The sequence below is a fragment of the Brachyistius frenatus genome, unplaced genomic scaffold (genome assembly GCF_029030835.1).
Source record: "Brachyistius frenatus isolate BFR_SWC_R1_liver_20210118 unplaced genomic scaffold, ASM2903083v1 Contig_17, whole genome shotgun sequence".
Lineage (NCBI taxonomy): Eukaryota > Metazoa > Chordata > Actinopteri > Embiotocidae > Brachyistius > Brachyistius frenatus.
In genome coordinates this window covers 1,140,001-1,166,053 of record NW_027210616.1, presented here as the reverse complement: position 1 = coordinate 1,166,053, position 26,053 = coordinate 1,140,001, and the positions used below count along the sequence as shown (strand labels likewise).

The 26,053-nt window shown below is 43.1% G+C and overlaps 2 protein-coding genes across 3 annotated transcripts in view; one reads left to right on the top strand and one right to left on the bottom strand.

The window, feature by feature from the left end:
- Positions 1-137: 137 nt before the first annotated feature.
- On the top strand, positions 138-4,769 carry mars2 (methionyl-tRNA synthetase 2, mitochondrial). Its single transcript, XM_069694204.1, has 3 exons — positions 138-619; positions 967-1,301; positions 1,669-4,769. The coding sequence occupies exons 1-3, from the start codon at positions 340-342 to the stop codon at positions 2,845-2,847; spliced, it is 1,794 nt and encodes a 597-aa protein (XP_069550305.1). The 5' UTR covers positions 138-339; the 3' UTR covers positions 2,848-4,769.
- med12 (mediator complex subunit 12) overlaps positions 4,698-26,053 on the bottom strand; it is a 25,101-nt gene continuing 3,745 nt past the window's right edge. Inside the window, exons 4-43 of one of the 2 annotated variants that reach the window (XM_069694205.1) lie at positions 25,127-25,286; positions 24,702-24,877; positions 23,949-24,059; positions 23,331-23,603; positions 22,992-23,138; positions 22,368-22,467; positions 22,142-22,278; positions 21,746-21,877; positions 20,820-20,946; positions 20,386-20,615; positions 20,243-20,302; positions 19,907-20,080; positions 19,179-19,323; positions 18,031-18,149; positions 16,984-17,127; positions 16,704-16,867; positions 15,803-15,934; positions 15,392-15,619; positions 15,161-15,305; positions 14,879-14,999; positions 13,449-13,559; positions 13,223-13,336; positions 12,890-13,026; positions 12,155-12,334; positions 11,795-11,866; positions 11,521-11,684; positions 11,227-11,388; positions 10,829-11,030; positions 10,458-10,567; positions 10,188-10,323; positions 9,492-9,641; positions 8,900-9,268; positions 8,650-8,791; positions 8,328-8,542; positions 8,039-8,113; positions 7,482-7,708; positions 7,103-7,286; positions 6,242-6,568; positions 5,192-5,273; positions 4,698-5,058 (exon numbers count right to left, since the gene is read on the bottom strand). In XM_069694205.1, the coding sequence (XP_069550306.1) occupies positions 5,021-5,058; positions 5,192-5,273; positions 6,242-6,568; positions 7,103-7,286; positions 7,482-7,708; positions 8,039-8,113; positions 8,328-8,542; positions 8,650-8,791; positions 8,900-9,268; positions 9,492-9,641; positions 10,188-10,323; positions 10,458-10,567; positions 10,829-11,030; positions 11,227-11,388; positions 11,521-11,684; positions 11,795-11,866; positions 12,155-12,334; positions 12,890-13,026; positions 13,223-13,336; positions 13,449-13,559; positions 14,879-14,999; positions 15,161-15,305; positions 15,392-15,619; positions 15,803-15,934; positions 16,704-16,867; positions 16,984-17,127; positions 18,031-18,149; positions 19,179-19,323; positions 19,907-20,080; positions 20,243-20,302; positions 20,386-20,615; positions 20,820-20,946; positions 21,746-21,877; positions 22,142-22,278; positions 22,368-22,467; positions 22,992-23,138; positions 23,331-23,603; positions 23,949-24,059; positions 24,702-24,877; positions 25,127-25,286 (6,222 nt within the window). In that variant the 3' untranslated portion in view covers positions 4,698-5,020. The remainder of the gene's footprint in view (positions 5,059-5,191; positions 5,274-6,241; positions 6,569-7,102; positions 7,287-7,481; positions 7,709-8,038; positions 8,114-8,327; positions 8,543-8,649; positions 8,792-8,899; positions 9,269-9,491; positions 9,642-10,187; positions 10,324-10,457; positions 10,568-10,828; positions 11,031-11,226; positions 11,389-11,520; positions 11,685-11,794; positions 11,867-12,154; positions 12,335-12,889; positions 13,027-13,222; positions 13,337-13,448; positions 13,560-14,878; positions 15,000-15,160; positions 15,306-15,391; positions 15,620-15,802; positions 15,935-16,703; positions 16,868-16,983; positions 17,128-18,030; positions 18,150-19,178; positions 19,324-19,906; positions 20,081-20,242; positions 20,303-20,385; positions 20,616-20,819; positions 20,947-21,745; positions 21,878-22,141; positions 22,279-22,367; positions 22,468-22,991; positions 23,139-23,330; positions 23,604-23,948; positions 24,060-24,701; positions 24,878-25,126; positions 25,287-26,053) is intronic. The other variant, XM_069694206.1, reaches the window with a different exon arrangement.

Sequence of the window (26,053 nt, the reverse complement as noted above, 5' to 3'; positions counted from 1 at the left end):
TCTGTCTTACTGCAATCTTTCAGTCACATTAAAGGAGTAGAAATTAACTCGATAACTGGGGCAGAACTTCGCGTAGATGTATTTACGTAATCTGATTGGTCGTTGTGTGTTCGAGGCACACCGAGTAGCGTTTTTGATTGGACGATTGTTCTCAGCGCATTGAAACCCGGAAGAAGCGCTAACCTTGACAAGCAAGCTAAACACATGGATATACGAAAACAGCTCCGTTGATCCGGCCCGTTTTGAAGAATATTTACCAGGACCGCGTTACGATCTTCAATTCATTGAGTTAAATAACGTTTTGGCGGTCTTCATGTGGGCGTCGACTGATATCCAGCAATGAGGTTCCCTTTTCTTTTTGCAACCAGATGCTGTAAAACTCTCCGCAGCCTCCAACAAAGTCCGTTTTTTGGTCCATCTCTATCGAAACATCAGAGGAGCTCTGCTTTGATATACACGAGCGCCCAACCGTGCCAGGAGGACAGGAGTTACTACATAACCACTCCCATCTTTTATGTCAACGCTTCGCCTCATTTAGGACACCTGTATTCGGCTGTGATAGCCGACTGCCTCCACAGATACAAACTGCTTCGGGGGTTTAACTCAAAGTTTACGACAGGTAAATCCTCCTATTAGATTTTTTATTTAAATTATTTTATTTGTTTTTTTTTTTATTTAGAAATTTGTGCAAATAAAATATGACCCAACAAAACTGAATTTTTTTTTTTAAATTGGCCACTTTACAGTGAAATCAACTATTCTGTAATCAGTTGTCTTTTTTTTTTTCCTTTTCAAAAAAAAAATTCGGGTGAATTTCAGACTGTCAGACAAAACAAAACAAAAAAAACGTATTTAAAAGGTTCCAACTTGTGCTGTGAAAAAAAACAACAACAGGATGACCTTTCATGGACTACACACATTCATAATGTATAAATAACGACACGCGGTACAATTTTGGCATTTCAGGCACCGATGAACACGGCTTGAAAATCCAACAAGCTGCAGAAGCTGCAGGAAAAGATCCCTCCGCCTTCTGCGCCGACGTGTCCGAGCAATTCAAACGCGTCTTCGGCAGCTGCAACATCTCGTACACAGACTACACAAGAACCACTCAGCAGAGGCACCGTCGGGCCGTGGAGCACTTCTGGTCGGTGCTCTGGGACAAAGGGCTCATCTACAAGGGCAGCTACGAAGGGTGGTACTCCACGCAAGATGAAAGCTTCCTCACGCCGTCGCAGGTCACCGACGCCCTGGACTCATCGGGAAAGGAGATCCGAGTATCGCTGGAGAGTGGACACAAGGTAACGGGGATCATACCTCGAACGGCTGCAACCCTACTTTCAGCTTGGTGAAAACGGTCGCGTGTCCGCCTGCGGCTGTGGAGCAAACCGTCTTTTTGGCACAAACCGAAGGCACGGGAGTTGAAAGGACACGGATATTGACTAGTAATATCAGGAGGGCCTGTCCCAAAGTAATGTCACCGAGTTGCAGCGTGACGAATGAAGGTTCCCCAATATGTTGGTGCTTTTAGAGAAAGCGCCAGAGATTCTAGGATATATATATTTTTTTTTTCCCCCCTCTCACATTGGCATTTCCAGTATATGATATTTCCCCGTATTAACAGAGCTTCATCAACAAATCTTCTCCACTTTTTTTTTTTTTTTGCAGGTGGAGTGGATGAAAGAGGAGAACTACATGTTTCGTCTGTCTGCATTTCGGCCTCAGCTGCTCGACTGGCTCGGAGGAAACCCCCGGGCTGTGCAGCCCGAGCGTTTCCACCGAGCTGCTCTCCAGTGGTTGCAGGAAGACCTGCCGGACCTCTCCGTGTCCCGTCAGAGAAGTCGTCTTCAGTGGGGCATCCCGGTCCCGGGAGACGCCGGACAAATCATCTACGTGTGGCTAGATGCTCTCGTAAACTACCTCACGGCGGCCGGTTATCCAGACGGACACGAGCGATGGTGGCGCGTGGCCCACCACATCGTGGGGAAGGACATCTTAAAATTTCATGCCATCTACTGGCCAGCTTTTCTTCTGGGAGCTGGACTGCCACCGCCAGAGCTGATACACGTTCACTCTCACTGGACGGTAGGAGGCAAGAAGATGTCTAAAAGTTTGGGGAACGTGGTGGATCCTCTTGAACGCTCGCAGATGTTCACGACTGATGGCGTGAGGTACTTTCTCCTGCGCCAGGGCGTCCCCGACTCCGACTGCGATTACACGGACGACAAAGTTATGAAGCTGCTCAATGCGGAGATCGCCGACTCTCTGGGTGGTCTGCTCAACCGCTGCACAGCCCCAGCTCTCAACCCCGCTCAGGTCTACCCGTCTTTCTGCCCTCGGTCCTTCCCCAGCGAACAGGGAGGCAGAGCGGTGGCGGAAGACTACCGCATGTTGGACGCCGTCACGAGTCTGTTGCCGGCGGTGGAGAAGCACTACGAGAGCGCGCATGTATACAAAGCGCTGGAGGCCATCAGTGCCTGCGTGAGGCAGACCAACGGGTTTGTTCAGCGCCACACGCCGTGGAAGCTGGACAGGAGGGACAGCCGAGACCAGCGCTGGCTCGACACCATCGTCCACGTCTCCCTCGAATGTCTGAGGATTTATGGCACACTCCTCCAGCCGGTAGTGCCGGAGATTTCTAACAAGCTGCTTTCCAGACTTGGGGTGAGAGAAGGCGAGAAGAGCTGGGCAGCTCTGGACTTCCTGCCGAGGCATCGGGGAATGGACTGTCCCTTTGAAGGGAGAACGCTGGGACCCGACTCCGGGGTGCTTTTTAATCGCTTGGAAAGTCAGAATGTAGACAGACAAACACCTAAGAAATCCAAAAAGTCCGCAAATTTGAAATGAGCGTTTTCACTTTGTCGCCGAGTGGGCTTCAATGACATCTTTCTCAGTCCGCGTGGGTGTTGCTGCCAACATTCCTTGAACAAGCTTAGACGTGAATTTGATGACGGCAGATATTTTGACTTGTCACGACAGGAAAAAGCACAAGTGGAGCTTCTATTAATAATGGCTGCGGTCCATCTAAGTGTGTCGGCAAACTGAGGCACGAAGCAAGTAACACTCACACATCTAACAACGGTTGCAGTCACAAGACCTTTTTCACTGCAGACATTTGAACTTGCCCCGCCCCCCCACCTCAAGAAAACTACAGGTGCCACCAATGCGGTTCACGACGAGCGCCCCGGTTGAACACGGGACCCGACCGCAGGTAACAATCAGTGGAGCGCAGCTCTTTCTTACACCTCTGCTCGACGGGGCAAAATGTCTGCTGCGAAAGAAAAAAAAAAAAAAAGGGTCCATTACGTTCCTCTACGTCGGCATGCCAGACCGTCTGCCGCAAAGACCTATCCCAAGCTCATCTTTGCCCAACATCAACTGGGGCACAAGTCTCGTTCAAGTTAAGAGAAAACACCTGTGTGGGTGCATACGGCCTTTAAACTGTGCTGTTAATAAATTGTATTTCTTTCAAATTATGGAAAGGATATTTATTTGTGTAATTTCACATACTTTACATTATAGAAATGATTCTGTCGTGTCCTTCCGTGGCTCAATGCTGTAATGCTGTTTTTTTTTTTTTTTTTTTTTTACTTACCAGTAACACTCCCCATGTTGAGAGAAGATCCACCGTGACATTACAAATTAAAAGTCATCCAATTTCCAGTAAGGAAGGATATTCCAGCACGTGGCAGTAATAAAATGGCTGAATTCCAGTTGGCTGCTTTCAGTTTCAGGGTCCCCGGTTGTGAGCACGTTGGCTCTCTGTCACATATTCCTTGGAAACTCGAATACAGCAGAAACACATTGTCATCAGTAACACCTGTGCTTTTTCTGTGAAGAGTCAAATGCCGCCTTCAAATGGAACTCGGCAGTTCCAACATGGGAAGTTGTGTGCGGGGTACGTCTGGGGTTCAAGTGGTTCGGTCCGGCAACACGGCGCCGTCTAAAAACCACAAAACCACAGAGGCTTAGCTATTTAAACAAGGAAGCAGGCAGTTCATCTAATAAAGGAAACGTAAAGACATAATGGCAAAGGGAAAACATCAGACCGTTAGGAACATCAACATTATCTGAAGATATATTATTAAATTACAAAGAAAAATTCTGTGACGAGAATTAAAATAGGTTATATTAACTTATGCAACAAAAACGTAACCTCCATTTCCGTTCATGTCAGCAAATGCGTCATAACACGTGAAGTGCAACCTTTCAGAAAATTCCAAGGTCAGATGGGGAAGCCTGCATGTGTAATTGTGACGCGTTCATCCTTGTGAACACGGTAAACACGACCGCATTTCAATGGCATCTACCGGGTAAAGTGACATTATTTTCACTTGTCAGTCGTACTGCCCTGCTAAATTGAATCACCCACTGAAATTATAACTACAAGTTCTCCCAACCGGTGATAAAAAAAAAAAAAAAAAAAACACTCATCTACCACTATGCATCATGGTGGGATTATTATACACAGTCCCAGCTAATGTTATGATATAACATTTCCTCCGCGGAACGTAGATTAAAAAAAAAAAAAAAAAAGGTCCAAGCTTACACCGACAGGTTTTAAACACTCTGTGCCGGCAGTCAACACAAGTACAAGACATAAAAAAACTGACATGATTTTTTTTAATGAGAAATACACGAAACTGAAAAAAATTGTACAAATTGAAATAAAATAAAAAATTGCATTATCTTCATAATTTGTGGTATTTTTTTTTTTTTTTTTTTTTTTTTTTACATAGACTTTTCCATCATTAACCATAATGTGTTTACTTCAGATCAGGATCCCTCCATTGATAATCCATAATTACACAACAAAGGTCTAGATATACTCTGATCGTTGCCTCGGTGATCAAGCAGGGATTTGGTTCATCTGTTTGGTGGTCCTTTGTGCCTTGAACAGTCTTCCCCCTCCCAAACGCCTTCACGGGACTGGACACATTCATTTGCCAATCTACAGAGCCGGGGCCCCCTTCCACAAAATGAGGGCCTATTCTCCGCGTATTACTATAAACAAGCATGATCAGTAATATGAATTGGTGCCCTGTCCGGGTTGTGTATCTGGAAAAAAAAAAAAAAAAAGGGGGAAATGTTCATTTTAAACATGGAATCTGAAAACAACAACAATAAAAACACACACTGGAAAATGACACACACAAAAAAAAAGAATCCACTGAAGACGTTTTTGACTTACTTGAAAGTTGTTGTTGCAGCTGCCTGACCAGAGCTGCAGTCTGCTGCTGCTGCTGAGTCTGCTGCATTCCCTGTCGTGGGAACTAAGATGGAGATAAGCACGCACAATAATTAGAGCAATTTCAAAGATTTCTATGGAATTGATGATTTGCAGGCTCTTGCGGCACACACACCTCACATTGCTAATCATTCAGCAACAAGCACACAAGAAGCATTTAGATCCTAAAATGAATTCAAATCAAAAAGATTGCATGCTTATTAAAAGTAAGCAATCAACCAAATTGAAAACGTATTTTCCTTTGTTTTTATAAATCTGGATCTGTTTTAGTATTTATGCATGTTTCAATTGAATATTAACAAACCTATAGTGGTGCCTTTTAAGATGCACCAATGTCCTGAATTTGAGAGGTGGTGACCAATTATTAAAGACAAATCAAACTCAGAAGAGAGAGATAAATGCTGAAAATTACAAGATGAATTATGATGTTAGATTAAAAAGGTAGCCAAACTAGCAGTTGACACCTTGGGTGTTTGAATCCTTGAAATGCGCCAACGAGGAGTTTCCGATGACCAATGTAATTTAGCAAAAAAAATGTAATATTTGGTCATTGTTGTTTAGTTTGTTGTTGTAGATTTCCATATCACACTAAATTGTATGGAATCCTGTGACTCTCTAAAACTCAAGCTTAAGGAGCTTCAATCATGGAAGTCAGTGGGTAAAGCGTGCAAAACTACTGTCGTGATCTTCTCCTGGAAAGCATACACACTTCCCTCGGCTAGATTAAAATCAACAAACCCAAGTGGACCCTGCTATTCTGTGAAGACCCTGCAACGGCTGTTTAAATCAGTTATTTAGCAGGGGGGGGGGAAAGGAACACTTCCTCAATCCGTAAAAGGAACGTTTGGTCGTTCGGTTTATCTCCAGCCACGTATTGTCATACAAAGCACCTTGTGCAAAGACGTTGCTTCTCCAAACACTTGCCAACACACTCACGCCTCCTCACATAAACAGTACATCCTGCAAACAACTACGACTGAAGGCGGACATCACCTGCACTGATCCTACCATGGGTTGCTGGGGGGGCAGCGGCTGCATGCTCAGGCCCTGGTTCTGTCCCTGGCCTGGTGGAGGCACCGCAGACACCTGCTGCTGTTGCTGCTGTGGAACTTGTTGTTGGGGAGGAACCTGCTGCGGTTGGACCTGCTGCTGCTGCTGCTGTTGTTGTTGTTGCTGCTGTTGTTGTTGTTGTTGCTGTTGTTGTTGCTGCTGTTGTTGCTGCTGTTGTTGCTGCTGCTGTTGTTGTTGTTGCTGCTGCTGTTGCTGCTGCTGTTGCTGCTGCTGCTGCTGTTGTTGTTGTTGTTGTTGTTGGGCCTGCTGCTGTTGTGGAAATGTTGAAATAACAAACAAAGTTAAAGACATGAATACTTCAAACATTTTGAATTCAGAATTGTACTATAAGCGTTTAAGAGATAGTTCCTCAGTTTGATGCCCCCCTCGCCTCCCGAAGACTGGACTCAATCGTAAAGGGGATGCTGCTTATACCCGCCTGGCCCTTTGAGGCACTCTTAGTTTTGCATTGGCTCTGCAAATTCACATCACTTACCCTCATCCTTTACCGTCACTCTGCAATTTACAAAGCATTAACAATGGCAGCAAGGAAGAGAGCAAAGAAACTTCATCCACTAGGAGTTCCAAATAGGATCAGAGTGTAACCAAACAACTTGAATTTCCAGTACTCATGTAATCATGTTTACCAACCTGACTTCAGTTGTCCAAATATTGATTACGTATTAGAATAATCTCTTTTTGTGCCTTCAAGGAAAAGACACTTTAAGAAAGTCTCCTTTTTACTTGAAGTTACTGATAACAAAGTCAAAGAACCCCTGGATAAATGAATGATCAGTGACGTACTCTGAGTGCTTGTTGTTGTCTGAGGTACTGCTGCTGCTGCTGCGCCGCTTGCTGCTGCTGTTGCTGTTGTTGTTGCTCTGCCAACATCTGATTGGGCCTCAAGCCTGGATGGACACCCTGGCCTCCTATATGACTGAGACCACCGTGCATGATGGGATTCTGCTGGAGGGGCTGGTGGGCAAACCTGAGGTGTACAAAACAAGACGAACAATGAGGACCGGCAGTAACGTAGCGAGCATAACGTCCAGGCCAAAAGCTTGCAGTGCAATTTCAAACCCTGCAAAAGTTAGAAGAACACAGTCAGCCTACTTTATTATGAGATTTCAGCGTTACTTAACAGCTGACAAAGCCGCAGCCTTCCTTGCAACAAAACACTGACCTCTGTGTGTTCTGCATATTGTGTGCGTAGCCTGGAGCCTGCTGGTGAACGTAACCACTCGGCCTCTGCTGCATTTGCCGAAGAGGATCCACCACAGCCGGGTTGGCTCCAGGATGGGTGCCCTGGAAATTTTGGTTCCCATAGGAGGAAGGAACTATACCACTTTGGGGCAGGTGCTGCTGCATGCCCATGTGTGATCCGTATGTGGTATAGCCCTGAGATATGTTCTGAACAAACAGACAATAGTGATAATTAAAACTAAGTCAGAGAAGGACCGTGATCGATTTATTTCCAAGTGCATTGATGTAGTGAAGCCAAACTAAAGAGCAGGAAAGCGCACATGAGCTAGTACATACAGCGGCAGTTGTATAGCAGATATTTAGAAAATGATCTGACAATGCCGGCATCCCGTTCACACAAGTAAACAACGTTTTAAAATCCCCCAGCATGAGCGTGTATAAATCAAGGTGTCAGATTATATATTCCCTGAGGATTAATGTGTCAGCTAACAAATGCACTTCTAGATGAATGAAAAGAAGAGAAACAAAACGACTTACCTGAGATGCCTGCATTGAAGTGTACGGTTGGTTAGGTGTTATTTGCCTGATCTGCTGCCCCATCATGCTCTGATTCTGAAATAAGAAATGACGAAGACAGTGAAAAGCAAAGATTCAATGTCCTCTAGCAGAAGTAAAAGAGGATTCATAGTTCTGAGTTTAAGCAGACACTAAAGTAAAAAAAAAAAACCTAACATTAAACTATCCTCATTCTGCTCCAGATTACTAATTTTCCTCAGCTCTACTTGACTGGAGGTGTTGCTCGACCTGTCAGTGTGGATGAACTCACCAGCCTGGCATGTAGCTGCTGTCGCAGTATCTGGCCCTGTGGCATGGTCGCCTGTGGCTTATAACCCATTTGGTATTGTTTGTCCATTCCTATCATACCGGGCATGTTTCCTTGCATCCCAGGCACCATGCCTGAGTAGCTGGGCCGAGTGACCATCATTTTGTTCATCTGTGGGTTGCGGACAGGTCTGTGTGGAGGTTCTAAACCTGGACCTCCTGTGGGAAAAATAACAGAACAAGATATTCATGTTTCAGCCAGAGAAGTTCTTGATGTGTGCCAAAGCAGAGTGTCCAATAATGATGAGAGTATTCTGGGCACTGACCTGGAGGTAGAGGCTGGTTCTGTGTGTACATCCCCATGGTCTGTTGGTTGTAAGGTAGCCTGCCATATGTGGGGTTCTGCATCAGCTCTGGTGGCATATTAGTCCCATAGCTGACAGCGCCTGGTGTACGGTTCACATAGTCCTACAGAGGAAAAATCAATTACTCTCTAAATCTGGAAATCTATGTATAAAATATGCCTGTCAGGAAAATCGAATTATTCTAAAAGCATAAACTGGAGAGACAATAGACCTCTACTGTCTTAGTAGATGGAGGTTTCTTCTTCTTGTTGGGTTTCTTCTTGTTTGTGTCGGCGGGCACAGTGGGCACATTCTTTTCTGGCTTCACTGCCTCCATCATCTTCTTCTCTGGCTCCTGGGAGACGGGTGTCAGAGGCTCCTCTTCTTCAGGGGGCAACGGGAGCGGCTCCAGGTAATAGCTGCGAGGTTTGGGTTTCAGGTGAGTGTGGTAAAGCAGGAAACGCTGCTGCTCCTCAAATTTAGTGACCTTGCGGTCCACGCGCACGGTGCCAAACCAACCCCAGGAGAGAGGGGCGGAGTGCTTCAGACCCTCAAAGACATCCCACGGAGAAATCTTCTGTTTGGTTGACACTTGAAGTCCCTGATGGAACAAAGACACAACAGTCAACTCAAAATCAGCTTCTAACAGGCAGTACTTCTTTTACTTTAAAATCCGCACCTTTTTCTCCCTCGAGTCTCTTCTACGTACGAGTATGCATATTGTGGAAAACTGTCTATTTTGTGCGTTTCCAGCAACTGTAAAACTCCACATTTAACTTTGCCTGCAGAAGTGAAGGAAAGTGAGCAAGGGACAAATTGTTTACCTCCTTCTCAAAGCCGGCGATCTTGTTGCCTTTGGTGTCTATGAGCGAGCCCTGAGGCTCACAGGTTATGACATCACGGGTTTGCTTGGGCAGCGGCAGAAGCTGGCGAACCTTTTCCAAACTTTCTGACTGACGATCTCCAAGCTCTTTCTGTGGGAGTGCAAGAGATGGAAAAATGTAGTTATTAACAAGAGTGTGTCTTTACAAGGACAAAGTCAAGTTTTTGTGCCTAACTTCTACAATACAAACCTGCCCGCACATAAAAAAACAATCAACTAATCGAGACACGTAGCTACAATTAACCCTGACCTTTATTTTTGCAAGTATACAAGCCTTTTGCACACAAGAAGACCGCGCAATCGCTTCACTTTTGTCACCCCGAGTCTTGTGGTTAGTCACTTCTAGTCTGAACACAAGTTTTGCATGACTATTTTGGTACGCGGATTCTATCTATTGTACAAAGGTTATTTGCTGGTGATGCTTTGACTTTTACTCTCGTGTTTTTCTTTCCCCTTTTATGACTTCAAAGAGAAGATGAATAAAAAGCAAGTGGTACATGACTTGAAGCACCACAAATCAACATAAAACGGCAGATGTAGCGGTCATTAAAAGCATACAGAAATAATAATACATCCTAAAAGCAGCAGCATATCTACAGACTCCTGGCTATAGGTGAGAAGGATGCAGGGTTCTTACCCTGAGCTTCTTGACCAGGTTCATGTAGGCTCTCTTATTCTCCTCCATGCTGCCCTGAGAGATGCTGGACATGTCAGCAGCCAGTGTGCCGTTAATCAGCACACTCAACATGTCCAACACTGTTGTGAAGAGCTCACTGTTGGAGAGGAGCAAACATTAGAGGCTGGCAGATCAAGTGACTGAATTTGCGTTTCATGATAATTACACAAGAGTGTGCCGTTCGAGGAATAATGTGTGGATTGCACTTTGGAAAGGGGTTTTCACACTCACTTATTGGACTGCATGTCCACTGTGCCGCTGCTGATGATGTCGAGGAGTAGTACAGCCCACTCAGTGGTCTGCTGGGTGCTGCGCTGCACCGTGTCAAACATGCCACCAACCTTTTAGGAGAGGAACAAATAGTGCTCAAAATATGTTGAACCAAACCAGGTGCTAGATTTAAAATAGTAGAGTCGTCAAGGGTTTTTTGTGAAATATTTTGGTATCGCGTTAAGAGGCCCGGTTCTCTGCTATAAGCTACAGCATGCAGAGCTTCAACCCATAAAAGGGTACAAAATAAGGTGGAGCTTTTTATAATCTGATTTAATCAATAAAATGCTGGAGTCGCTTTACTATAAAGCTGGTTTACAAGAAGCGCTCACAAGATTGAGTCGTAGTTTCAGAGCCTCGTGCATCAGTTGCTTTGCCTTGCAGTCATCCTGGTACTGGTCTTCTCTCCAGTTGGTGACAATCTGCTGCACTTGGCTGTAGAGGGAGGTGAGAAGGCCTTCCCTCTGTTCATCCTGCCCCTTCAAGCAGGTCAGCACCAGAGACAGGAACGGCTGCTGGCTCAGCAGAGACATACTGCAGAGGGAAAACAAATTTAAATTGGCAAAGAAGAACTCATGTTCAGATTGAGATTTTGTTGTTTCCACAACCTGTGAGACTGGCACAAAATTAAATTAAAAATGTCCTTCCAGCTATAGAGTCCTTGTAGTACTACCAGAATAATGAAATGTAACTGTTCCTAGTATCAAAGAAACCCAAGTTTACCACATACCTTTTCTGTTTCTGCCTGTCTCTCTCTTTACGTGAGGAAGAGCCGAGGTGCTGTCCTTTCTCCAGCTCTTCTCCCGCTGCCTTCAACACGTGGCCTTGAACCGAGGTGGGCAGCTTGGCTATCAACGGAGCCACCAGCCAAACACCTGATCGCTCTGATGAGCTGCAGATCAGAGCGCAAGTAGTTTGGCATCACTGAATTCAAACCTGGGTGCATGACTCAACATTATCACCTTAACTGCAGAGTTTAAGCAAAGAAACATATTTTCAAGGAGACCCCAACGGAGAAACGCACCTTAAAATGGGTTTCATCTTGCTTGTGGTGCTGTTGTTATTGGATGCGGAGCACCCTTGGACTGCTGCCCCATTCCCTGAGGGGTTACTGGAGTTCATCTCAGCTGATTTCTGAAACACCTCTATGGTGGCCTTTGCTATGTTCTCCAAGAGAGAGTAGAGCTCCTAAAGGAAAATAAAGAAGACGCAATCTGATATGTTGGACACCAAAAACTACACACTTGTAATTCTTCTACATGTGAAATATTTGATATGTCAACAACCGTAACACTTACATTGTTTGTGCTCTGTTTGATCATCAGCTGTAGCTCCAGAGACGACTGTCTCATTGTCCATTGGTCCATATTCTACACCAAAGACAAAATTTTACTTTTTTTTTTTTTTTACATTTTTGGCATTTGATATTTAGAAACTGTCAAAATTTGGCAGTTAGGCACGTGCATGGTATTTGTAATACATGTTTTCAACCTCTCATTTAGCCAGGGGAGGGCAGCAAAAGCCCACAGTTCCAATTTCAGAAACACAACCCAGCAGCAGCTTATGTGGACTAAGTTAAATTTGTCATCTGAGCCACAAACACTCAAAAATAGATGACTCAGACAGTTACAATACACCAGTTTGTATTTTCTCTCTACCTGAAGGATGCGTTTGATACGTTGCCTCTGAGGGTTGTCACCGTCATCCGTGTCCAGCTGGCGGTGAGGGTAGCAAATGAGCTGCAGCAGCCGCTGGGCCTGAATGTTCACCAGCACCGGGTCCTGGAGGGCGCTGCTGTCCTCAGACAGAGACTTCAGACAGCGTTCTCCAACCCATTCCTGCCAGACACAACAAGACAGTAGAAGCAGGGCAAGAAGAAGAAGAAAAAGTGGCTAAAATGGAAATGTGACCAATCAGGGATGCTCAAGCTTAAATTCAAGTATCAGGGTAAAGTCAGTCGTGCAAAATAAGCTTGACTACAGCTGGTTGGGTGGTAATGAAAACAGGGCAATGTGTCATTTCTCAGGAATAGAACTGCACATGCCAGAGCCACGCTGAGAAGAAAATGTGTTTGAATTCTCACGAGGCCTCAGGGCATGTCCAGACCTCAGAGCGACTGCCAGCTTTCTTTCTGGCCTTCATAACTATGTGACATAAGTGACATCTGGTGCGGAAAAATTATCTCGTTCATGCTTTTCATACACATTCGGCTTGTATATACAAGTAGCTCAGGAAAGCAAAAATAGAAAGTTCATTGTTTGTACGCGAGTTCACGGTAGAAAGCCATTTTCATTGATTCATTTTCTACTTTTACATTTCACACCACCTGTGAACTGTGATTGTCAATTTGTATTGCTTTCATACATTCACCCCGTTTCAAGTTACAGCCTCACCTGCTGGCAGATCGTCTTCAGCACATATTTGGCGTATACATCCAAGCTGGCCGTTTCAATGGAAACGCTGCGTCCCTCAGATATGTCGTCGAGGCCAGCGGGGTGTGACAGTCCAGAGCCTCTGAGCTCAGCGTCACCTAAAACAACATAAAGGAACTGATTAAACTGACCAGTGAAATCAGAACCAGTAATTCTGCTGAATTATCTACTTTAATCCCATACACATGACAGTGAAGTGTTTACAACCTTCCCGATCATGATTACGTCGGAAATTTAAGATGATGTGTTGTGATATTACATTTCATTATATAACAGCAATCCAAACATTCCTACCGAGCATAAACACAGCTTTGAGGACAGCAAATACCGCTCCAACAACGATGCTGTTCTGAGAAGCAGCAAGAAGGTGGCGATCACAAGACGAACGGATACCAACAGAGGATTTGTCTGCAAAGTCATGACACGGGTATAAGACCAAAAAAATACACTGACAATCCGATATAATCAAAAGTATGTTAAAACAATGGTCAAAAAATAAGTTTCTGGTAGTATTCACTACCTGACTTCACTCCATCTTGGGGGACGGGGTTGCGCTGCGGCGTCTTGAAAAGATGTAACAGAATTCGGCAGGTGAGTCTGGCTCCCGGCTCAGAGTCTTGCTCACTGCAGGCTGAAGTTAAGATCAGAAACATGTGCATTCATTAGCGTTGACTTTCTTCACATCGCATTAGAGAGGTTCACAGGTTGTTGTTTTTTTTTTTGGATAGGCCGCACAATTCACTACATCAAAGTCCCACATCTAAATTTAAACCTTGTCCTAGATAGACTTCTCATCAGGCAGGATGAAGTGGAATTTTCATAGAGCTGTTGTCGTGACTGAGGGAGTCAGAACAAAGCATTTAGCACAAGTGAGAGCTGTTGGCATTTGGCATGTGTAGCAGGGTTATAAGATGAGCCAAACCCACCAAACAGCATGGCTGAATGAAGCTTTGTCTCCACGCTGGAAGAAAAAAGATTAACAGTGGGGAGAGAGAGGCACTTTTCTGGTGAAAGCACAAACCGCACGGAGGTTTCATGGACCCAGATTAAATGCATCACGTTTACTCTCCTCTCTGATAGAAGAAATGCTTTATAGAGCTGGATATTCCCTCAAATGAGGCGAGCTGCGATGCACTGCTTACTCATTTATAGAATGCCTAGTGCCTGTGGGATTAAGTATAGATGCTTGGAACAGGGCGTGATATGGAAAACCCACATAAAGCTGTATCACACAGGAGAAATTTATTGGCTTTTATGGACAAATACACCTAATTTAAAGGATATTTAAAGAAGTGACTCCCACTTAGGGGCACTTGGAAAAATAGAATATAAAAAACATTAATTGTTATTTGATTATATAAATATACATCCACATACTGATGTCGGCTGTAACATCTGAACATCATATGTGTGAAAAGTAAAGTAGTTAAACTAGTAAACCAGCAGAGAAGTCTGAATACAGAGTTAAATAGTTTGGTAAAAAATAAACTTTTGAAATATAAATGTAAAGGATAAGAGGTTAAAATAGGCAAGTCGAAGAAATAAATGGTGAAAATGAGGGAAAGCACAATTAATAAATGGCTCAAATTCACAGTTAAATGTGATGGATTGACAAAGAATTAAGATAACTAAAAGTAATGCATAAACAGATGGAAGAAATTGTGAAAAGGAATGGATAAATGGTTGAAATAGTTAGTTCTCAAGAATTGAGAAAATGTTGACATTGAGAACAAGTTTTAAATAAATGGATGAAATCTCCAGCTTCTGTCTATTAAAGTGGTAACTGTTTGAACGTAAACTTGACCAAGCTAACCAAGGGGTACTTTAGTTCATCTAACAGGGCTATGAGCATCAGATATTAAAAGGTTGGGAATAATTGATTTCAAGAATGAGCTGACAATGTGCACAGATTTGATTTAAGTGGGATGCTTGGGAATAAATAACTCTTACCTGCATTGAGGAGGGAAGGAATGGCCACACAGCGAACCAGGTCTTCAAGGAGCAAACACTGTCTGGCAATGAGAATGGCTACGAAGGTTGCCAGGGAATCATGGAAGGACAAATCACTAACCTGAGGGACACGAGAAAAAACAGTCAAATAATGACTTGGAAACAAAACAAAAAATTGAAAGGTACGTAAGAGTACAACAATATTTGAGAAGAATGGATAAGAACTGTTCATTTCATGAGACGTAGCGCCACATAAAGAGTAAATAAGAAAGCAGAACTTACATCTACATTACACAGCAAATCATTGAAGCCACAGTTGCCATTGTTAGAGGAGCAGCAAAGAGCTTTGAGAATGCCAAGCCACTCGGCACTCAGGGAGCGGCAATACGCCGTCAGCTCTGCACACAAGATCCCGATATCGTTCACCCTGAAAGCACAACATTACACGACATGAAAAAAGCAGTCCAATAAAGGGAAGGACAAATGTAGCGGTCTGAGGCAAGAATAACACACCTCTCAGGGTCTCGGTGGTCCACACACACATCCATGAGCACGTTACAGACGAAGCTGTAGCGGTTGGCTGGGCTGTCGTTGAGGATTTTGCCCACCATGGAGTGGTTGAAGTTGTGGGCTGAGGGGTTGGCGATGGCCTCCATCATGAACACAGGATCCCATAGCATGTTGGAGTCTGACGGGTCGATGTTGCAGTAGATTGAGTTTTTCACTTTAGAGCAGAACTCGCTGTGATAGGGAACAGACAGCCGGAAATTAAGGCTTACGTCGATAACGACCACAAAATACACACAACTGTCGGTTACATTAAGTGAAACACGGGCCACAAACTAACATTTGAGGAAAGAAGTGACTAAAACAGCAGAGGCAACAGAAAGCGTTCTTTTTCAAATTGCTGATTTTGCATCTTACCTAAAGATCTCGCCAAACTTGTTCTTGAGGTGACTGCAGGAGGTGTAGAGGTCATACAGGTAGGCCAAGATGCAGCGCTCAGCGGAGGAACAGTCTGCCGGGTTCACACCTGACTTCACCACAATGCGCAACCTGTGAACACATTTACACACGTGAATCAAAAAAACACTCCCTCAGTGGTATAGTAAAGAAAAAAAAAAAAGCTCACTTAGTTGCTGAGTTAGATAAGATACAACTCTCATGTCTGTGAGCTACCTAATCGAGCAGCTGTAGGGCTGAGTATTGTTAAAAAAAAATGTCAATACCAGCACCAATACCCTGTCAAAATATGTCCCAATATTCCAGCTCACTAATACCATATTCTAGAGTAAAAATAACAATTTTCCATTTTATGGGAGCTTATGTTCCTCGTTCCTGGCCGGCACTAGTAACCTCCTGGAGAAACTGTCCGGCACGCAACCCTTGTTTTTCCAGAAGAACAGAGAGAGATGTACTGTGGCAATAATTGCGCTTTAGAGGTGCAATCAAGAGGCTTTGGTTAAGTATTTTAGGGACATAGCATTCAAGAATGAAATGCACTGTCAGCCTTCCTGCGGTATAAAAAAAAAAAAAAAAAAATCCAATTAAAGTCAGTAGAATGAGTTTGTAGAAAAGTGCAAACCACCAACAGTTCCTTAGCTTGCTGTTACAACCAAAAACATCCCTTTTACTACTTTAACTATAAATGTAAATGAAGCCTTAACCCTGCAAACACTCCTCTAAAAGTTAATTTAAGAGTAATGACTATAAACCCAGATTTTAGCCACCAATCAGACTCTAAGAAAGTATTTACAAAATACTATCAGTAGGCATTTTTTGAGGAGTTCGACTGACAAACATTAAAGCTTGTGAAGTGACTTACCCATCAAAAACTTGTGCCGTCTGCTCAGGATTGAGAATGAGGCAGGAGTGGTACCTCCTCAGCACGGCCACAATACACAGACACAGGCTGGTGGTGTAGCTGCCCACCAGGCTGGAGGACTTCAGCAGCAGCTCGGCTTCCACCAGACTCAACTCATTCAGAAGCTGCAAAACACAAACAATCGACAGATTTTTTTTTTTACAAACGAGGGTAAATAAAGAGAGAGGAGATTTATCTGGATTTACCGGCGTTTAAATGTGATGACAGTCGTGATGAGTACCTGAATAGCAAAGTCTATGAGGCCACTAATGTTGAGGGAGTACTCCATGAGGTCAAAGATGAACTGAATGTGCTGGACGAGAGGCAGGTGATAAGACATCCCTAAGGCAAAGCTGGTGATCTGTTCCAGCACATTTCTGGACACCTGCACAGGAAACAGAACATCAGAGGCAAAATGAGTGCAAAAACAACCAAAAGGACATTTTAATATTTCAAACCTTGTCTTGCAGTCATAAAACTTTGAACAAGTATCGCTCTTCTGCACCAAAATAACTGATTAAATGACATGATTGTTATTATTTGACGATATTCAAAAGGTGTGGGGGATACAAATCTAATTATGCTTAACAGGGATACTTGGCTTAGTCACAAATAAAGGGCTAAACTAATAAAAGCTCAAAGTTTCTAGCGACGAGTATGATGAATAAGAAAGAAGAATGATGTATTAAATATGAAGCTGACGCCTGAGGGTGATTAGCTTGGCTTTGCATAATGACCAGAAGATGGAGGAAACAGCCAGCCTGGCTCTTTCTGAAAATAAAAATAAAACGCTTTATATTCAACAGACACGAGAGTGGTATCAATCCTCACCCCTAACTTAATCTGCAAGAAAATTAATGAGCATCTTTCCCAAAATGTCAAGACTATTCCTTTAATCTAAATATGGGCGAAGGCTCAGCTGTAACCCTGTTGGAAAGTTATCCCACATATGAAACTGAAAATCCCTGAACAGAATAAAATAACTTTTTGACTCCTGAGGCTTTAAAAATCAAAATTCTTCCCATGACTTCACTCTGAGATAAATGTAAGCTGTACCTGAACTAAAAGTCTTAATAAAATGTTCAAATGTAAATTGTTTTAGACATATTATGATCTACTGTAATGTACTCAGGATCGACTGCAGCCTTCATTACCATCTGCACTCTCTAAAATTTAAATAGACTTTGTTTTGCTGGGTTTTCAGGTTACAGCCACCTGAGTGCATACTGTATTCAAATTGTATTCTGACTAATAAAACATGAAAACATGACGGATTTCCTGGTCTAACCTGGGAGGTGACCTGGTGCTGGTCAAAGTGGGAGAGGTGCTGGAACTTGGAGAAAATATCTTCTGCAGTGGGAAAGGCCTCCGGCTTACTCCTCTTCCTCTTTTGTCCTTCCTCACCTCCTGCGCATAAGGGAAAGAGAAGGGAGAGAAGAAGAAGAAAAAAAAAGTAAGAGCGGAAGCAGCGACTCATAACTGTCCTGGGCCTTTCTGTGCGGAGTTTGCATGTTCTCCCTGTGCTTGCGTGGGTTCTCTCCGGGTTCTCCGGCTTCCTCCCATCATCCAAAAACATGCACCTCAGGTCCGGTTACCTGGCGCTGCGCTAGTGGCAGCCTACTGCAGCATCTCCCCCCTGAGAGCCCCCCTGCTGTAGTGAAGAAATTTCCCCTCGGGGATTAATAAAGTGTATAAAATCAAAATCAAAATCAAAAACTGGTCAGCGGTATTATCTCAACTCTGCCGAACAAGCCAGCCATGAAATCTAGTTAAGCCAATGGTGTGTTATCTTATTTCCAGCCTTCCTCGATTTGAAGCTTCACTGCAAAAGACACTGCACTTTAAAGAAAAGGAAAAGGGGTACTTAGCATTTTAGCGAAACAGTTGTAAGTTGAAGGTCATCATGAGCTTGCAGAAATGTGGCACAAAAACAGCTCAGCCTACGCAGTGATAATTCCCAAAAACTTTAAAATCACCTTAATAAGGTCACATATATCCGAGATAAATTGGCTGTGTACAGATGAAAGCTATTAGCATAGAAATTGGGTAGAAAGAAGATTGAGCGAGGATCCCCCCTCCCTCCCCCCGGGGGGTTTGATAATGGCAGGAAAAAAACGCTTGTTCTTTTAAGACGGGTAGAAGAAAAGGGATACAAATATAAAGTAGTCAAAGAGGAGAGTTATTAGGAGGATAACAGCTAGAATGTCCACAGTGGGAAAGCCAGCAATTAACCTTCATGTGAGCAATGTTTTACAAACATCAATACATGATAGAGCTTCTGCTTTAGACATGGCTGCCTCGCAAAACATTATCTTTCCTGTGACAAACCTAGAGCGTAAATGACTGCCGCACAAACTGCATGCCCTCAGCTGAGATCATGTAAAACATAGGTAAATCAGTGAAAGGATGATAAAATGGAGGACCCCTGTCTGTTACCTGTTTCTGCTGTGCTTTTGCGGTTGAGCACCTTCAGGATGTCTTTGGTAATTTTCTTGATGGTGTGTCGCGCCTCATCTCTCAGTTTGCCCACACCGTAGAGGACCACTAAGCGCTGGTTGCATTCATGACTGGCACTTTCCTCCTAAAGAGAAGGACAAAAAGGATCCTCACAAACTGGAAGCAGTCGATAACCTGAGCAGCATTGCAAGAACAATACGAACAAAATGAAACAGATAAGAGAAGGTTTGAGGAATAATTGGGAGTAAATTTACTTTCTGTGTGATTGTTTTAGAAGTGTGAGCAAATTCTTAGTTTTAAACCATAATGGAAAGGCAAATCAAATCTGTAAACTACACAAAATTAGGAAAATTAGATTTTAGTTATTTAAAATTAATCTGCTTAAATAATATTTGCTTTGAGCCATCTGGGATCATTTGCTATATTTCAGAGAGTTGTGGCTCATATGTTTAACAGATTTTTTTTATTATTCCAGACAGTATTTAACCAATTCTGAAAATGGGGGAGATACAGGGGAGAATATTTTCTGTTAAATCATAACGGTCTATTTATTCTTCCTTAAACCAATAGATTCAGTCATTCAGAATATGTCATGATTCAGGACCTCTTTACAGTTCAAAATCTGGTATAAGCAGAAGCCTTGACAACCCAGAAGCCATCCTTTTTCTGGGATTTCTTTTTGAGAGCCAGGCTGTGAGCGTTCTCACCTGAGGGATCGGGAAGTGAGTGGCATACTGAATGTGGCGGGGCTGCTCATAAAGCTGAGGGAAGGCAGGGTCCAGGCCTTTGTCCTTACAGCTGGCCTTGCTGTCCTGCTCTGGAGCGGGCTTCTCGGGAGAGGGGCTCCCCTTAGATTCACAGTGCATCGGAGGTGAGAACATCTGCAAGGCACAAAACCCTGAAATTACTTCAAGCGAAAAAAATTACAAATGCCAAAATGTTCAAGAAAGAACCGGTGCATGCTGTAGAAGAAATGTGCAAATATGACACTTGGTTCCAAACAGTATTTATGTATGAATTATGGCAAAATATAGTGTCTTTACCTCGTCAAAATTAGCACTGGAGTTGTGATCGATTTCCATCGACTCTGACAGACCAGCATCCTGTTGAACAAACAATAACCTCAAGTTACCCTTCTGCACAAGGCTGTTAATTTGTTGCATAACAACAGATGCCTCCAACATGCCTCCATCTTGACACTGCTGCCTGTGTCCTGCTCTTTGCGCTCTGATTCATCGGAGGGCTCGTCACTGGGGGATCGTGGGCGCGGCAGGTGGGACTCGGAAGCCAGGTCACCGCGGGAAATGAGAGTGCACATGTAGATATTGTGGGAAAAGACGTCGTGACGGATGAGCTCGCAGAAGAGAAGGACCAGGTTGGAGAACTCCACTCGCTCGCTTTCGTTCCCCGGCTCCGCTATGAAGGGGAAAGGACAATTTGAATAATTTAATAGCAGGTTTCCCTTGCCAATTCATTTTGAATAAATATGCAGCGCGTAATGAAATAAGAGGCAAAGACAAAAGGCCATAAAGTTCCTTCAATGAGAGCCGAAGATCAAATGTGACACACTTGAGGATCACAGCCACAGGAGATGAAGAGAAAAAACAAAAATAGACTCACTGAGTGTGGGGGCCTGAGTATCAAGGAACTGCAGCAGTACATCCTGAAAAACTGGTAGTGTGGCAGCGGACAGGGAGCCGGATGACACAGAGCCCTTCTCATCCACTACCTCAGACTCACCACACCTCTGCAAACAGACACACACCAGACAGACGACACACAGCAAACAGTCTTAATATAGAAAACCTTTTTCCAAACTTCCTTATTTAAGCATGTTCATTTTGATTTTTTTTTTTTTTGGGGAGGGGGGGGGCATGCTGGATCTGTAGGACCGTCCCAAGAGTAAAAAAAATGCCACAAAGGGTGAAAGGAAAATACACTAAAACTTGTGCTCTTTTCAAACTATGTTTTGGCTACATACCTGCCTGAGTTATATGTGCTCCAATAACTGGAGGCTTTTCTGTGTGCAGCCATCTAGCAATAACTTACATGTGAGGAGTTTACGTGTCTTCTGTTTTGTAACTACGGAAAACATCCTCGCTTATATGTTCCCCCCTCTAAACAGCATGAAACCTAAATATTTGTTTAATTTAATTTTCCTTTTGTTAAAGTTAATTTTATATAGAAAGAAAAGCATTGTTCAGGAATCGGTATCAAACTCAAGGTATTTGTACCGCTATCGAAAATTTGTGAATGTTACTGAGACCTACCCATGAGGTCCAAAGCCAGATCTAAGGGGTAAAAACATCATTTATAATAAATTGGAGCTTTTCTCTTTTTTTCCTCATAAAATACTGAAAGCATTTACAAAATTCTTTACGTAAAACAGTTTGAGCGAGAAAAGATATTCAAGCAGATAGTCATTTTTTTGAAAGTCATTTACTGCCACTGAGCGAAGAGATGTAATGAAGTTGACTACAACTAAATCCAGGAAAAGTTAGTATAGACACGTGGCAGTATCCTGTTGAGGTTGCCGTGTCTCTTACCTCGGCCTCTATTTCAGCCTGTCTCTTTTCCAGCAGCTTGGCCACCACCATGGCCCTGTGTCTGCCAGAACGCTTACAGCACACTGCCCATTCACAAAGCAAGGTCACCACCGCATCATCATCAGGTGACATCTGGACGGAAAGATGCATTGTTAGACAATACAGCTAAAAATAGTCAGTTGTTGGTGCCACATTTTATAATCTGACGGTCAGAATCACTTGGCATCAGCTCAGCATTGATGTTGGCATCAAAATTCTGTCGTTTCAACACACTTTTTAGTTCAATTAAAAACAATGTGGTCAACTTTACTACCGACAGCACATCCTACCGAAAAGATTTCGTCTTTTTATGCTTAATGCACAACAATAACGGAGATGATGGGAATCAATGCTTACCTCGTGGCCATCTTTACTCTGGCCTGAACCAAATATCCTGTTATACAGGGAATCCAGTGAGTTGTTAAAGTCAGACTTCTCAAAGCTGTGGTTGTCTAAAACCTCTAGGGTGTGGAGAACCCTCCCGATGGTGAACCCTGGCAACACATAACACATTACATCAACTAAAACTGCTGTCACAAGCTGTGAACTCGGGTCTGTGGAGATAAAGGAACAGTGTTCTTACCTGCTGTGGTTTCCTGGCACTTATCAAATGACCACCTGAACTCCACCGCCTGGCCTCGCTCCTTAACTTGTTCCTCGATTTCTCGCAACTTTGTACGAACCTGCAGTGAAAGAAGGAATGAGAGAAAAAAAAAAAATCATCCTGTTATCTGGCAAATAAAAAAAAATACCCAAATCAAGTAGGATAACCAATCAGGTCTTCAGTTAATGTGGGAAGTAATTAAACAATCAAAAGTGCTCATGTGTGGTTACACCAGCTGCATATATTAGGAGACAGGTCTCTCCTTTTAACTTGTACATCCAAACCAATACGTTCAGTTTGCACTGGCTAGCTTTGTTGGCACTTCAGAGATTCTTTGTTTTTCTGTTTGTCATATTTTACTTCTATTAGCTGCATCTATGCGTTCAAATATGTTTTGCTCTGTTTGTTGTTCTTTATTGATTTCCTGTAATATTTTTCTTGCTTTCCAGTTTTTTTTTTTAATCTGTTGGAGAAGTAAACGAAAACAACTTTAATTGCAAATAAAAGAGCAGCCAAGAAGATTTTGTGCTGCACACACACAAATAAATGTTAAAATAAACAGACAGAAAAAAAAACGAGGAAAAAAAAACCTGATGGAGGTACCTGCTGTGTGAAGGCAGTGTTGCCTCCTGGCATTGGCAAGCTGGAGGGGGCGATGGGCAGCAGATCCAGAGGGGAACCCGTCTTGTTTCTGCTGTCAGTTAAAGAGTAGTGCCACACCAGAGCACTGGGACAGCACAACACTATGCTCTGATGTGACGAGAGACAGACACAAACAGCAGGGGAAAGTTTATAAAAAAAAAAAAAAAAAAAAAAAAAAATCCATGAATGAGTCATATATCTTACGTTTTCAAAAACCTTACAATCTCTCAAAGCACAGAGAAAAATACCCCTCATACTAATTCTATTGATTATATATCAGTCAAGATGAACATACAATACCTGTAACATGCAGCTGAGGCCGAACACCAGAGGCCTGTGCTGCGGGCAGATGTAGAAATCTGTGAAGGGTGTCTGTGGCTGGTTCCCTCCTGCCGGCTGAGAGGTTGGTGTGGGGGGCAGCGCATTGCCTTGCTGTGTCAAGATGCCATGGGCTGGGTGCCCTCCTGTGCTGGGGCCCAGAGTCCCGTCACTTAGCAACAGGTTGAGGCGGCGTGTGCAGAAGTAAGCCAGTCTTCGTGACAAGTAAGCAGACTGTACAAATTCCCCCGAGTACTGCGGCACAGAGGAGAGTCACAGCATTACCTACAGCGCTCAGTGGCCATTAACATCAGTCAGCTTTTGGAACAGAAACAAAACGAGTGGCTGTGGGTCCCGGTGGGCACTGTCAGCAAAGGTCACCACCGCCAGCCAGACGACGACGACACAAAACATGATAAACTGTAGACAGCTGTAGAAGCCTGTCATAACACAGAGCAGCTTGTGCGCATAATTGTGTACAGCTGCTTGAATACTAATCAGAACTGCATGCTCCCCAAATGTAACCCGTTAGTGCACGAGTGTTGATGCAAGACTGCGGTTGAGATGCCGAGACGGTAGTGGATGGCTGGACGGGTCTACCTGGAGTAAAAGGGGCAGGAGAAGTCTGAGAAGTTCATCTTCACCAGGTCGGACCTTCTCAAAACACTCCAGCACCCACGTCAGGAACTCATGTCTGTCTAACATTCCATCCTGAACACACAAACATAGGCGTATTTTAATATGAAGCAGATGAACACAAGGATTACAGTACTTCATGTGGATGCCTGGAATTGATTCTTCAGTGAGTCATCGATTGAAATATGCAGTGATCTAAATCTTGAAGAAACCCTTAAGTTCTTGTCTTAAAAGCTCTCCCCAAACCTAATGGGAGTATTTTATTTGTTGCTCAGAAAAAAAAAATCATGTTACTTTGTTGTTCAGAATTTGTCTGAAAGACACAAATGTAACAATTTCTCAAGCAGGTAACATACCACAGATTTCCCCGGCGATACGCGATTCAAACAGATCTGTTTATCAAACAAGCTGAGATTAATCCTTTCAAAAAAAAATAAAAAGCTACTGGCCTCCTCTGTTGTTTTGTTCTCTTTATGTTATTCCAGAAAAATGCAACGCAGAATGAGTAATAAGTCCTATAAAAAAAAAAAACTTATTTAATAGCTAAAGCACATCAATAATTTGAAAAATAAGTCTGTAGAAATGCAACATGATGTCCGCAACACAATTTTCAGCACAGCAAGAACTCGTGTATCATTAAAAAAAAAAAAAAAAAAAAAAATCAATGGCAGCACATTGCACTTCTGTGTTAACGGTTACTGTTCAGCGTAAACTGACCTGAAACATGAACATGGCCAGCTTCTCGTTGTACTCCCACTGCTTCATGGCCGTGTCCACATCAGCAGGGGTGGCTGGCAGGGGCGAGCTACAGCCCTGACTGGGGAACTGTCTGTAGAACTCAGCCACCTTTTGGAGCTGCTCCCAAAGATACTTCGTAATGATTTGAGTCCATTCTACACAAAGACAAACACACACACACACACACACACACACACACACACACACACACACACACACACACACACACACACACACACACACACACACACACACACACACACACACACACATGAAATTCAAAGCCACTGGCAGAACAAAATCTATTGAAAGGTGAGCATAGCTATGTATTTTTAGACAAAAGATTACTCAAGACTCTAAGCAGCTTAAAAAAAAAATAACAAAATGGCGTGTAATTTGCTTACCTATACAAGGATCAATAACATGCCTCTTCTTGACTTTAGTTTCTGTGATAGCTGCGTGATACGCACAGGTCATCTTGATCATCCATGCTGATCGCATGACAGGGACTGAGTACTTAGCCAAGTATCCAAAAACCTCCTCCTTTTTGCTTAAGATTGGTACCTGTGACAAAAGACATTTCATGTGTGTCAGTAATGTTGAGCGAAACACTGAAAATGTATCTTAAAAAAAAAAAAATAGCACAAATGGTAAGAAAACAGGAGTCTGCTGAAACACAAAGGTCAAAGTAATGTATTCCAATTATTTTGATCAGTATAACGGGAGCAGTGGAAATTAAGTTTTTTTTCCCTTCCGACTGACGGACTCAAGGATCAATTTGCTAAAATACTCTTAAAACGCTCCATAAAAACCATGGAATGAATCGTTTGTATTGGACATGCATGTATGTTACTTGGTAAACACAGAAGACTTGCTAAAATAGAGCTAAACATTTTAGCGAGATTGTTTTCCAACATTGCCAGATCTGTTTGAACTGAATGCACTGGAGATATTGCACAAACGCAGCCCATGATTTAGTGTGCTGCGTTTTCTTGATGTCACATCAACTGCAGGCTGAATGAAGTACGAGAAACCTGAAACTGTAACACTCCTTGAAGAGTTATCTGTCAAAGTCCTTCATACATCCAGTTAGTTTATTCTTTTCTGAAAGCAATGGAAATTCGTATGTACTAATGCAACCAGGAATGATACAACGTATATAAGAAATTACAAAGTAATTGTAAAATGATAAGGGGCTCGCGCATTTAGGGACAAAAACCTCAATTTTAAGTTAGTGTGACGCAGCCAAATTTCAAAATCCATTTGCTATTATTTGTAAGAGCATTTACTGATAAATAATTGTTGAGAGAACAAAAATACTCTGAACAGAC

What these genes read in the sequence shown, in the direction of transcription:
- mars2 (XM_069694204.1), top strand. Translation starts at nt 340, where the DNA reads ATGAGGTTCCCTTTTCTTTTTGCAACCAGATGCTGTAAAACTCTCCGC. An exon ending in TAACTCAAAGTTTACGACAG is followed by an intron (nt 620 to 966) that starts GTAAATCCTCCT and finishes TTGGCATTTCAG; the next exon opens with GCACCGATGAACACGGCTTG. An exon ending in CGCTGGAGAGTGGACACAAG is followed by an intron (nt 1,302 to 1,668) that starts GTAACGGGGATC and finishes TTTTTTTTGCAG; the next exon opens with GTGGAGTGGATGAAAGAGGA.